The 14739-nt window shown below is 31.5% G+C and overlaps 1 protein-coding gene across 1 annotated transcript; it reads right to left on the bottom strand.

Annotated features, from left to right (window-relative positions):
- Nucleotides 1-12478: 12478 nt before the first annotated feature.
- LOC107958054 (trihelix transcription factor GT-3b) lies at nt 12479-14368 on the bottom strand. Its single transcript, XM_016893710.2, has 2 exons — nt 13496-14368; nt 12479-13409 (listed from the first exon to the last, which is right to left on the bottom strand). Exons 1-2 carry the CDS (start codon nt 13781-13783, stop codon nt 12918-12920), a joined length of 780 nt encoding a protein of 259 aa, XP_016749199.2. The 5' UTR covers nt 13784-14368; the 3' UTR covers nt 12479-12917.
- Nucleotides 14369-14739: the final 371 nt, after the last annotated feature.

A 14739-nucleotide genomic window follows, 5' to 3' on the forward strand; every position in this document is an offset into this window, starting at 1 on the left:
TATTATTTATTAACATTGTTCGTGAACATGTTTAATTATATGTTCATGAACATGTTCGTAAATATTAAACAAACGAATATGAACACATAATTTTAAATAAATGAACATGAATAAAAATTTGAAATTCTTAACGAACACAAACTGAACACGAATAAGCTTAAAAATAAACAAACGAACATGAATAGAGGTTTGTTTGTTCAAGTTCGGTTCATTTACAGCCCTGTTTGGGGTTGAGAAAGGCTACTTGGTGCATAGAGTTCTATTGGACCGGGGCTAACAAAATTCTAGGCTCGATTGATAGGTCCGGCCCAATCCGAAAAAATGGGTTTAAATTTTTGTCCAAATCTGACTGGATAAAAATGTTAAAATTCGGACTCGGGCCAATTTTTTTTACTTTTCTATATAAAATTTTAAAAATATATATATATCAAAAACACTAAAAACATTAAAATAAAATATTTCTCAACAAATTAAAAATAAATTAAAAATTATACTTAAATAACATTAACATAGGTGCAACTTAATAAGCAAATGTCTTTAAAATAATAATAATAATAATAATAAAATAAAAGTTATACAATATCCAAACAATAATAATATAATAGTGAAATGACAGCAAAATAGTAGAAAATAGTATAAAAACAACAACAAAACAATAGGTTTTTTTTTTGCAAAGTCGGGCTAGGCCCAAGAAATAATACCCGCAACCCAACCTATTTTCTAAACAAACCTTATTTTTTTGCTCAAGTTTATTTTTAGAATTTATATTTTTGCTCAAACCCTTTCACCTTTCGAGTGGACTTTCAGACAGTGACCCAACCCACGAAAAATTCTATTCGTGCATATATTAATACGAAACTAAACAAAGTGTGTATCTAAAGATTGAAAATTAGAATTTAAAATGACATTAACATAAATTTAGTCTTTAACTTTTATTTATTTTATCATTTTGATCTTGATTTTTTTTTTGTTTTGACTCTTAATCTTCAATTTTTAGTAAAATTATTTTGTTTTGAATGAAAAAATTGATTGGAGTATATATTTTAAAAGAAAATTCAACAAATTAAAATTAATGAATTAAATTGTAAATTTAATATAAAATTTAACACATTATAATTGTTTTATATAAAATCTAACACTATTAAGAAAATGAATAAAAAAATAAAATTGAATAATCAAAATAATTTTTATATATAATTTATTTTTATTATTTATTATTTTGAATAATACTACTTTATATTAATTATATAATATAAAACCATATTGAATCTTTAACTATATACTATTTGAAATTTTTTATTATTATAATATTTAAATTATTAAACTTAAATTAATTAATATAATTTTAATTATGTTCAATATTTTAAATAATAAAAATAACGTTTACATTAATTACATTAATTAAAAGCACATTTTTTTAAAAAATAATTAAAAAATTAAATTCATAAAAGCACACACTAGGCATATACTATATTAGAAACTAATACAATCAAAATAAAAAGTATATATAAATAAATTATCTGAATCACCTTTGCGTACGCAAGGATGAATATCTTGTAGCTTAGAATTATTAGAATTAGACATGGTTTAGGTGATTTTTTTAAAAATTAAAAAGATTTGAGTAAAAATATAAGTTCGAAAAATGGATTTAAATAAAAATAATGCCTATTTTCTAAACGGATTAGGCCTCGGGTAGGATTTTTCTTTTTGCACGGTATCGACCCGATCCGAATCAACTATTTTGCTACCATTTCGTTATTGTTTTGCTGCAATTTCGTTATTATATTGTTACTATTTTGTTGTTATTGTTTGTATATTATATACCTCTTATTTTTTTTTGTTAATTTTGCTATTATTTTAAGGGTATTTGTTTGTTAAGTTGCAACAATTTTAATATTATTTAAATATAAAGACTTTTTTAATGTATTTTTAATTTGTTGAGAAATATTTATTTTAATGCTTTTAGTGTATTTAATGTATTATATATTTTTAATTTATTTTTATAAAAAAATAATATAAAATTATTTAAAATGTACGAGCTGAGTCAAGCTTAAATTTAACTTTTTTAATCTAAATTAAACTTTTAAAAAAATTTAAATTTTTTTTCGAATAAGTCCTACACCTAGAAAACGAACCTAATATTTTATATATATCCACTTGCGACCATGATTGGGTCTACTTAAAAAAATATATATACCTAAATATATAATATAAAGTAAATTTTGTTTTCTACTGCCAAATTGTCGTCCAACATTTTGAAGTTTTGTGTGGAGACATGGTTCATATGTTTATTAATTAATTATATGTCATCAGTATACTATAAACTAATTAGCTGCCCTCTTGACTTTCTAGCATCCCAAACATACTATAGATACGATAAAACGTAGAATAAGTTGGCCAATTTTAATATAAAATTTTTATAACATAATTTATTCATGTGTTTGAGTTTATATAAGAATAAAATATATTAAATATATTAGATTAAATCTTAATTCAGTTGGTATCGGTTTTGTTATTAGTGTAAGAGGATATGAGTTCGAATATGTTGAAGTATATTACTATACTCTTATTTTTAAAAATTGTATATTTTTTTGAGGGTCGAAATTAAATTATATATTTTTACGATAGTAAAAATACAATTTCATTATTTTAATAGCCTATATTTTTATAATTTTTGAAAGATTAAATCAAATTTTTTTATCATTTTATATGTTAAAATGTAATTTTATCATTACTAATTCAAAATATTACAAATTATAAAGAAATCTAAATAAAAAAAAATTTGAGGTTAAGGTCCTTGTCAACTAGAGGCGAAGCTAAGATGGCTGACAGGGGCCCCGATCCCCCTAAAATGAAAAATTATTACTTAGACCCTTTAAAAAATTTTAAAATTTTAAATTAGTAAAGATAAAACTGCACTTTGACCCCCTAAAATTATAAAAAATTTATTTAATCCTTTAAAAATTATAAAAATATATAAACTATAAAAAATTAAAATTTCATTCAACCCCCAAAAATTTGTTCTAGATTTGCTCCTGCTATCAACTCTGACTAGACCTGATCATGGGCTGGCCACCTAGCTCAGCCTGAAGGTCCGCTTGAAATGTGGGAGGATTTAGACAAAAATATAGATCCAAAAAATGGGCTTGGAAAAAAATAAGGCCAGTTTAAAAAATGGGTCAGGCCTCGAGTAAGGCATTTTTTGCCAGAGCCTGGCCCGGCCCGACTCGAATCCACAAAAGGACAAAAAATTTTGATTTTTTAATATTATTTTCTTATTATTTTCTCACTATTTTGCTACCATTTTACTATTATATTGCTAGTATTCTGTTGTTATTGTTTGGATATTGTATAAAACTTATTTTATTATTAATTTTGTTATTATTTTAAAGACATTTGTTAATTTTGTTATTATTTTAGAGACATTTGCTTGTTAAGTTGCATCTATCTTAGTGTTATTTAAGTATACATATTTTTTAAAATTTATTTTCAATTTGTTAGGAAATATTTATTTTGCTGTTTTTAGTATTTTTAATGTATTATATATATTTTAAAAATTATATAAAAATAATATAAAAATTAATATGAGCAGGCTTGGTCAAGTCCGAGCCTAACAAACGAGCCTAAATTTTTAGTTGAGCCCGGCTCGAACTCGTCCCGACTTGGCCATGCTCACCTCTAACCCTAACTTAATAATGTAATTAAAATATTTTGAAATTTAAAACTAATTTAAAAGATGATGATGAGTGCAATTAAGTCTAAGTTTTAGGTTAGGTCTCAACCACAAAAACATATTGCTGGATTACGGTCTCCAATAATCCATCTTCATTGATCGACCATAAGTGAAACCATTTGAAAATAAAATGAAGAAAATAGTCAAAGAACACAGTAGAATTAATTGACTGGCTTTTGAATGCCGCAAAACACGACATGATCTGTCTATGATGATGTAATGTGTGAGGTAGTGGAATCACTGTTCCTATTGCAATATCATAATCTAATATAGAATCACATGAAGACATTCATTGCTTGCTTTCACCCTTTTTCATATTTAGATTCTCTTTTACTCCATCTTCGACTTAAATTTAATGTATACACACTTATTATTATAGTGCATGAAAAATTAAAATATATGTAAAAGTGGGTTAAATCTGGAAGAAAGATTCGGTAAAATCTAAATTTAAATTGATTGTATTAATGCCATTAATATTATTTAAGATAGTTCTTTCGAAAATTTTATTTTTACTCTAATTAGGAAAATACTTCAAGTTTTGCATATGTTTAAGTAATGAAAAATTCAACATTTATTCAGAGAGAGAACTCAATTGTAGATTGTTTAGCTAAGTCCGTTGGCACTAAAAACTTCTCTGTTAATTTAGTTTAATTATTTTGTAATTTTAAATTTTCACAAAAAAAATATACATGTAAAATTTTAAATCGATTTAATATTTTTATTATTTTTATTAATATTTAAGATTTATTAGTTAAAATATTTTTTATAATACGAATAATCAAATATTTTTATTTTATTCAAAATTTAATATACCTGATTTACGTCAATTAAACAGACCATAAAATTATTAAAATATTAATTATATAAGAAAGTGTCGTAAGATATAATAAAAACATAATTATTATAAAAATGAAACACGCAACAGTATTTAAATCTTATGATTTATCATATAATAACCTTAAATATAAAAGAAAAGCAATAATAAGAAGGGGTTATATCATTACCACAAAAAACAATACTCCAAACTTGGAAGGTTTATATGATAGTTAGCTTGCATGTTAATGAAATCTCATCCTAAACCAAAGTATAATAAACTGAATCTTAAGCAAAGTAAAGGAAAATCAACTTTAATTATCTTACATAAATTATAAGAAAAAAATGGTTATTTTTATGTTTTATTTAGAAACACCTTGTCATTTAATTTTATGGATGGATTTTGTGATCTTTTCAAATAATAGTAGACATTCAGGGTTTTTATAAAGTTGGGTGATAAAATTCTATCATAAATAAGTATTGACCTTAAAAGGGTTTTGTCTCCTAACTCTATGAAGAGCTTGAGTATTTGAGGTTGTCTAAAAAGGTGACAAGTTCAACAAAACGGGAGTGACTCGTCATCGTGCATGGTATGCACCCACCTACCAAAGAAATGTGAACATTTGAGGTTTGAACCAAAGGTGAATCCTTATGGGGCCTAAGGGTCCTTGGTTGCCCAAAATTTTGGGATATTTTGATTTTTCTCTTGAAATTTTTAGAAAATTTTAATTAGGTCCCATCAAAATTTTGAAAAATCTCATTAATTTCACAAAATTTTGAAAAAGCTCCTAAAGTTTTTGAAAATTTTACTAACCCAAAAATTTAGTCTCAGGATCCACCACTAGTTTGAATCCATGCTCTTATATATGATATTATTGGACATCTATGCTACCGCTTAATCTAGCAAGGGAGGCCAAATCCTTTTGGACAAGTTTTTGAAGTGTCGCCTAACAAATTTCTCAACAGGTTAATATTATTATCGGTTGTGGTTTTGTCACCTAACTTTGTGGAGAGCATAAGTGATTGAGGCTACCTAAAGAGGTGATAGATTTAACAAAGAGGGAGCAACTTGTCAAATTAGACTATGTGTAATGCACAACCACCTATTGCTACCACTTAATCTAATACCTTGCCAACTATGAAAGTCGTGGACTATTACATGCATAACACGTGGAACTCCTTCATTTTGCTTCACCAAAATCAATTGTATGGTCCTACCAGGATTATATCAATCACATCACCACCTATCTAGAAGGCTAACCCTCACTCACACCTCACACAATCATGATTTTACCAACTGTGACTTCAGCACCAGGCAACACCTCATCAACTATAAATTAACTTCACAAACAAATACATGCATAACATGTTAAATTGCTTCACCAAAGATAAGTGTTGGGTTACTCTTAGCATGTATTACACGTGGGATCCTATCAAATCCATATCAATTGCATCGTCATTTATCTAGAAGGTCAGCATACTCTTTGAGTAACTAACCAAAATAAAATAGATTCAAACCACGTGTCGAGACTCAAGGCCAATAAGAGATTACCCTCTCCTATAAATATTCATCCTTGACCTTTATGCATTATACACCCTCCTCTTCCTCTTGCTATTCTCAACACTTTACCATCGTGATATCCATCATCCTCCACCTCTTATCTATTTCCCCTCAACAAATTTATATTACATTTATAACTTCAAATTGAGCATGCATATGCATGGCCCTTATCTTGAAATGTACCCATGAAACAATATCCAATGACCAACCTAACAAGCCAAATCATGAAGGCCAAACAATAAATCACTAGAATGCATCAAGAAAAGAGAGAGAAAAAGAAAAAAACGAATACATCGCGAAATTTATATTTATACCACATGGAAATATTGTTCCTTGTTTAGTTCCTGTTGTGCGGAAGCGTGTAAAAGAGTAAAATTATTGTACTAAAAAATCACACTAAGTTCAATTCCCAGGAAAGAGAGGTGGATCGCAAGGATCGCTTAAGTACCAGGTCTTTCCTAGCCAGAATATCCCTCAATCGTAATTTAATAGCACAATAAATCACTACAATCACACACACAACTCATGCAGAATAATACAATAAAGAACACAAGAATTTAACGAGGTTCAGCAAATTTTGCCTACGTCCTCGGGCACTACCAAATATATTTCACTCCAAAATACAAGTGAGAATTTACAAAGAGAGAGAGAGAAAACAATGCCTTAAGTAGAGAATGGCAAGTTTGAGATACAGAATGAGAGATGGTTATGCCTATTTATAGTTGAGGTTCAGGGATCAACTTGCAAAGTCACTTTACAATTAGGGACCATATATTGCAAATATTCAGATTTTATTATGCCAATATCTCGATACCCATATCTTTGACTTTCCAATATTTGATACCCATATCTTTGACTTTCCAATATTTGATACTCATATCTTTGACTTTCTATTATTTGATACCCATATCTTTGATTTTCCATAAATATGGATAATTCCCAATAATCTCCACCTTGAAGATTTGATTCGAGTAATCTTATCTTCACACAATTCTCTCTGCCTTTGTCAACAACACTTGATAGTGCCTTCTTCAACTGTTAAACATGCAGAATATTGATCAAGTTCAAACAATGTTCGAACTTGATTGTTGTTACCACCTTGGTCATCATATCTGCGGGATTATCTGCAGTCTTAATCTTCTGAAGGTGAATTTTCCCCTCATCAATAATTTCCCGCACAAAGTGGAAACGTACATCGATATGCTTTGTACGTGCATGATAGACTTGATTCTTTGCTAAATGAATAGCACTTTGACTATCACAATACACATTAATATGCTCCTGGACCAATCCCAAGGTTTTAACCATACCTTGTAACCAAATAGCTTCCTTTACAGCCTCTGTTACAGCCATGTATTCAGCTTCTGTGGTTGACAACGCAACTGTAGACTGCAGTGTAGACTTCCAACTTATTGGTCCTCCAGCAAGAGTAAACACATAACCAGTGGTTGATCTTCGTTTGTCCAAATCACAGGCATAATCAGAATCAACGTACCCAACAACACCTTTACCAAGTGTAGTATCCTGCTTGAACAGTAATCCAATATCCATGGTCTTATGAATATACCGTAGAATCCATTTCACAGCTTGCCAATGTCCTTTTCCAGGATTATGCATATACCTGCTCACTATACTAACTGCCTGTGAAATGTCGGGTCTTGTACACACCATTGCATACATCAAGCTACCTACTGCATTAGAATACGGAACTTGTAACATGTATTCTTGTTCCGTATTTGTCGAAGGAGATAGTTGTGCAGAAAGCTTGAAATGAGAAGCCAACGGGGTACTTACAGCTTTAGTCTACTCGTTCATGCCAAACTTCTGTAGTATCTTCTTTAAATATTGCTTCTGAGATAAACTAACTCTGCCATGAGCTCTATCCCTACATATTTCCATGCCAAGGATCTTCTTAGCTTCACCTAGATCTTTCATCTCAAACTCAAGGTTGAGTTGAGTCTTCAATCTCTCAATTTCAACTTTACTCTTAGATGCTATCAACATATCATCAACATATAAGAGCAAGTATACGAAAAATCCTTCTTATAGCTTCTGAAAATACACGCAATGATCAAATTTACTTCTTGTATACCTTTGCCCTTTCATGAACTGATCAAATCGCTTGTACCACTGCCTTGGAGATTGTTTCAATCCATAAAGCGACTTTGTCAGTTTGCAAACCCAATTTTCTTTATCAGCAACCTTGAATCCATCTGGCTGAGTCATATAGATTTCCTCTTCCAAATCACCGTGTAAAAATGCGGTCTTCACATCGAGCTGAACTAGTTCAAGATCATATTGCGCAACCAAGGCTAGCAAAATCCGAATAGACGAATGCTTCACAACTGGAGAAAATACTTCATTATAGTCTATTCCTTCTTTCTGAGCGTAACCCTTTGCTACCAATCTAGCCTTGTATCGAACTTTATTTTTATCAGGAAATCCTTCCTTCTTTGCATATACCCATTTGCATCCAATTGCCTTCTTTCCTTTAGGTAGTGTCACCAACTCCCAAGTCCTATTTTTATGAAGAGACTGCATTTCTTCATTCATAGCTTGCTTCTACTTTACACTATCAGAGTTACTTCTTGCTTCTGTGTAAGTAGAAGGAACATCATCATCTGCAATTGGAAGTGCATAGGCCACCATATCATCAAAGCGAGTAGGCATACGAATCTCTCTTCTTTGCCTTCTATATGCAATTGAATCATGTTGTTGTAGAAGTTCTTGGGTCGAAACTTCTTCATCATTTGTTCCTTCAGTATTAGCTGGATCATCATTAACCTTTTCAAGCTCCACCTGCTGCAAAGTGCCACTGGTTGTGTTATCCTTTTGTGAATCATTGTTCTTCATCATGGTTGATTCATCAAAAGTCACATCTCTACTGAAAATTATTTTCCTTGTATCAGGACACCAGAGACGGTATCCTTTTACTCCACCAGTTATACCCATGAATAATGCTTTCTTTGCTCTTGGGTCTAACTTAGATTATTTTACATGATAATATGCAGTGGAACCAAAAATATGTAAAGAATCATAATCAATAGCAGGTTTACCAGCCCACCTCTCCATAGGAGTTTTTCCATTTATTGCAGCTGATGGCAACCAATTAATTAGATGGCACGCATATGTAACTGCCTCAGCCCAAAATTCTTTGCCCAATCCAGCATTGGACAACATACATCGAACTTTCTCCAGTATAGTCCGATTCATACGTTCTGCCACCCCATTCTGTTGTGGTGTATCTCGAATAGTGAAGTGTCGTACAATACCTTCATCGTGACATACTTGTAGAAATGGATCATTCTTGTACTCAGTACCATTGTCTGATCGAAGTCGTTTGACTTTTCGACCAGCCTGGGTCACCACCATCTTCTTCCATTTCAGAAATACATCCAAAACTTCATTTTTCCTTTTCATTAGATACACCCATACTTTTATTGAATAATCATCAACAAAAGTAACAAAATAGTGCATACCTCCCAAAGAAGCCACTTTAGTAGGTGGTCACTGTGAACGTAGTCCAGAATTTCTTTTGTATTGTGAATTGCTGAACCAAATTTTATCCTCGTCTGCTTGCCCAGAACACAATGTTCACAGAATTCCAATTTGCAAGAATTTGCACCTTTCAACAAGCCTTGCTTCGCCAAACTCTGCAAAGCTTTTTCACCAGCATGTCCCAATCACATATGCCATAACCTGGTAGCCTCTGAATCTGCATCTTTCGTAAAAGCTGTTGATGTTGATCCAATAACTGTACTTCCATTTAAATAGTACAGATTATTCCTTATTGTGCCTTTCATCACCGTCAATACCTCAGCTACTACCTTTAGTAATCCATCTCTCAAAGTGATTGTGAGCCTTTTAGATTCTAGGACCCCTAATGAGATAAGATTTTTCTTCAAGCTAGGTATGTAGCGAACATCTGTCAAGACTTGAATTGAGCCGTCTTGATTCTTCAATTGGATTGTACCTACTCCCATTGTCTTACAAGCGCTATCATTGCCCATAAAAACAACTCCACCTTCTAGTTCTTTAAGACTAGAAAACCAGTCCTTATTAGGACACATATGGTAAGTACATCCCGAATCCAAAATCCACTCATCTGTATGACATGCCATTGCCATGCCAACCAAGCTAAAGTCTGACTCCTCATCATGCTCCGCTACACATGCATCAGAAATAGCTTTACCCTTTTGTAACTTAGGATAATTCTTTTTCCAATGCCCTTTCTCACGACAAAAAGCACATTCATCTTTGGCAGGTCTCCCTTTGGACTTACTCCTTCTACCAGATTTGTTGCTGCGCGAACGACTTCTTACTGTTAAGACTTCTGTAGTTGTATCTCTGTGATCTTTTTTATCTTTCTTTCGAGTCTCAGATCTATACAACGCACTACAGACTGCATCAAATGTGATTGTATCCTTCCCATGAAGCAATGTGGTGGTAAGATGATCATATTTATCAGGAAGAGAATTCAACAACAGTAATGCCTTGTCTTCATCTTCAAATTTCTCATCCAAATTTAGCAAGTTTGCTAAAATTTTATTGAATGAGTTCACATGGTCATTCATTGACATACCGGGTGCATACGTGAATCAATAAAGTTTCTTTTTCATATAAAGCCTATTTTCAAGACTTTTTGCTAGAAACTTTTCTTCCAGTGTATCCCACAACTTCTTCGCTGATGTCTCCCTCATGATAGAGTACTTCTACTCTTTGGCCAAACATAGGCGAATTGTTCCACATGCCTGTCTATTGATCTTGGCCCACTCCTTGTCATCCATCTTGTCAGGTTTTTCTTCAAGGGCTATATCCAGCTCTTGCTGACATAAGACATCCAGGATCTCACATTGCCACATACCAAAATTATTGGTACCATCAAATTTCTCTACTTCAAATTTCGCATTGGTCACAGTAGTCTTTGACGATGACTTTTCCATTTTTTTTCTCCTCAATCCCAACTACAGTACGTGAACAGTGCCGTGAACGATCGTATTCCCCAAGTACGAATCTAGCTCTGATACCAATTGTTGTGCGGAAGCGTGTAAAAGAGTAAAATTATTGTACTAAAAAATCACACTAAGTTCAATTCCCAGGAAAGAGAGGTGGATCGCAAGGATCGCTTAAGTACCAGGTCTTTCCTAGCCAGAATATCCCTCAATCGTAATTTAATAGCACAATAAATCACTACAATCACACACACAATTCATGCAGAATAATACAATAAAGAACACAAGAATTTAACGAGGTTCAGCAAATTTTGCCTACGTCCTCGGGCACTACCAAATATATTTCACTCCAAAATACAAGTGAGAATTTACAAAGAGAGAGAGAGAAAACAATGCCTTAAGTAGAGAATGGCAAGTTTGAGATACAGAATGAGAGATGGTTATGCCTATTTATAGTTGAGGTTCAGGGATCAACTTGCAAAGTCACTTTACAATTAGGGACCATATATTACAAATATTCAGATTTTATTATGCCAATATCTCGATACCCATATCTTTGACTTTCCAATATTTGATACCCATATCTTTGACTTTCCAATATTTGATACCCATATCTTTGACTTTCTATTATTTGATACCCATATCTTTGATTTTCCATAAATATGGATAATTCCCAATAGTTCCCATTATGCTTCCTTTTTCATATTTGAAGGTGGTAGTTAGCTAGGCATAATGGTAGATATAACATAAATAACCCCAGAATGAACCCAAATGTAGTGATCCATTTGTTATCATTATCCTACCACTAACACATAATATATTTAACACCTTGAAATGTGAAATCCTAAAGTTAATTTTTGTTCAAAAGATCCTCATCATTTTAGAAGCATTAATTTTCATATCAAATTCATCCATTAATTAATTAGGGGCTATTCCAAAGTTATTTTTCTTGTTTTTTAATAATTAAGTTGGTTAGGTTTAGTGCATGCATATTTATATAAGTAATATATAGCTTTCAACACAATAAATTTTATATATCATTAATATTTTAACAAGTTGATGGTTGAATTTAGCAATATTATATAGATATAATTATCCTAATGCTAATTATCAATTTTTTTTAATAATCTCATTATAGGTTCTGATCATATCTGTTTTTTTTATACAATGCCTAGAACTACCTATAGTCCCTCCTCAACCCATAAATAGAAGGATAATACGCTTTAGCTCACTCGAACTTACGTCCTCCCTTATTACCAACTCTTAAACATGAAGCAATGTACAAATCACCCAAATAAGTATCAATAGTCTCGGCTTTTAGGCTAACCACGAGAACACTTCCAAGACTACTCCAGCACCCGCTAGTCCTTCTCTTACTTTATAAAACCTCAAACCATCAAAACCATTACTAACAAAATGGATCATTACCAATAGTGTCCACTATGAATCAATGAACTGTTCCATTACAATAGAATATTTAGTTTTGACTTAGCATTATCTATAACACACTTGTTTGTGGATCGGATGCTATCTAGATTGTTTAATTCCTTTACCCACACCAAAGATATCTAGACCTAGTTGGAAAAGCTTTTTATTCATGGTGCTTTTGAAATGTGCACCTCGTAATGGTCACACAATGACAATGAAAAGGAAAATAGCAATATTAAAAAAAAAAAAAAACACTAAAAGCTCTCTTTTACTTGCAATGGAAGACTCGGGTTTGCAAAAGAGATCAAGCTTCCTTCCATGATTTTCTTATCCGTTACCATTAGATACAAGTATAACATGAACCAATGGTAATTAGTACATGAGTAACAGATAAAAAGAAAGGAATAGGACAAATTACCTCTCAAAATAATCATTTCTTGTGATCATCTCTTGTAAGCTTGTTCAATAGTGTTGTTACAAGAGCATCAATTCTCTCAGACCTAGCTTCTTCCCTTATTCTTCTTTGTTCTTCCTTTTCCCTCCACCTTATATCCATCATTACCCTTTCATTCTCCAATGCTTCCATTGTCCTTCTCCACTCCATTTCTTTCAATCTCCTTTCATTTTCCCTCTCCTCCAATGCTTCCCTCCATTGTATCTCCATTTCCATTTGTTGTCTCATGAAACACTTTAAAATCTCCTTTATATCATTGCCATCATTTATACTTTCGCTAGTACTTCCACTAATGCTTACACCCTTTTTGCCTTTCTCCTTCCCCCTATACCTACCCTTATCTTCTTCCTTATCTGAACATAGCTTCTTTAAAGTAGTTTGTTTCCTTGCCGAGAATATAGCCTGCAAGTCATTATAAAACGGGAACTGTTGTTGTCTCTTAGCTTCTTCTTCCACCATTTCACATCCCTGAATTAGTGATATATATATAAGTAATAGCCTAATAGGGTTTCGTTAACCTAGTAAAGGGTTAATTAAATCAAATATTTGGTTACCTTGTATCGAGTAACGAGGTTTTTCCACTTGCACTTGCACTGTTCAGCGCTACGATTATAACCCTTTTCTTTCAACCTGGTAGAGATAAATTCCCAAAGCTGCTTGTTCCTTTTGGTTTCCATGAAATTTGTGTCCAGCTCTGCTCTTATCATTAAAAACTCCTTCGTCTCTTGAATACTCCATTGAGGGAGCCTATCAACATCAACGTTAACATTCATAGCCTGTTGCTGGTGTTGTTGCTGGTGATGTTGACGATGATAATACTGATGGTGATGTAGTCCTTCCATAAACAACTACCACACGCAAATAAAGAAAAAACCACACACACACAAGAATACAAGATCAATAATAACTCTTTTTTTTTTTTGCTTTTGCACCCACGGAAAGAATTATTGATTCACAAAGAAACAGAAAACAAAAAGGTAGCAATTATTTATATGGAGATCATGGTGTGAACTGCAAGTATGAACCCTTCCAGAAAGATCATCAAAGACAAAAAAAAAAAGCCTGAAGAATTCTATATGAAAGAAAGGTGGGTTGATAATAGATAGATCATGGATTTTGTTACAAGCTTAGGTATAAGAGGCGGCTTCGTTCAGATTCAAGGAAAACGAAAAAACTAAAGAAAGCTTTTCATTTCTTCACTCATTCTATCCATTTCTCAATACCCAAACAGTCTCTACTCTCTCGGTCCCTATCTGTCTACGCGGAAACACACTCTCTTCTAATATCTTTTTCTTTCAATTTTGTATTTATAAATATTATATAAGTTAGGATGATAAGAATTTTTTTTTTGACTAGTTTGTAATTTATTTATTTTTAAGAAATTATTTTAAATTTAATAGAATATTATGGTCCCGTTCAACAATTGAATTAGCTGATAGCTATTGTTAATTGTAGTGATTTGTAAATTTTAAATGATAGTTGAAAGTTGATATGCGTAAAATGATAAATAAGAGTATGACACATTTTATTATTAATTATTTATTTGTTTATAATGTTTTAACCTTTATTTGGTGAAATTATTGAAATAAAATATTATTATCAAGGAATAAAAAAATTTATTATGAAAATTAATTAGGAAATATTTTCGAAAATTTAAATAAATAAATATCTTAAATTTCTCATTTGCAAATATTAAACTTGTGGAAATTGATATATATTAATAGTATATCAATATAATTGTAAACTATATTCTTAGTGATAATTATGTCACGCTCTGAATAAGTTTGTCAAGTAGCAT

The sequence above is a fragment of the Gossypium hirsutum genome, chromosome A01 (genome assembly GCF_007990345.1).
Source record: "Gossypium hirsutum isolate 1008001.06 chromosome A01, Gossypium_hirsutum_v2.1, whole genome shotgun sequence".
Classification (NCBI taxonomy): domain Eukaryota; kingdom Viridiplantae; phylum Streptophyta; class Magnoliopsida; order Malvales; family Malvaceae; genus Gossypium; species Gossypium hirsutum.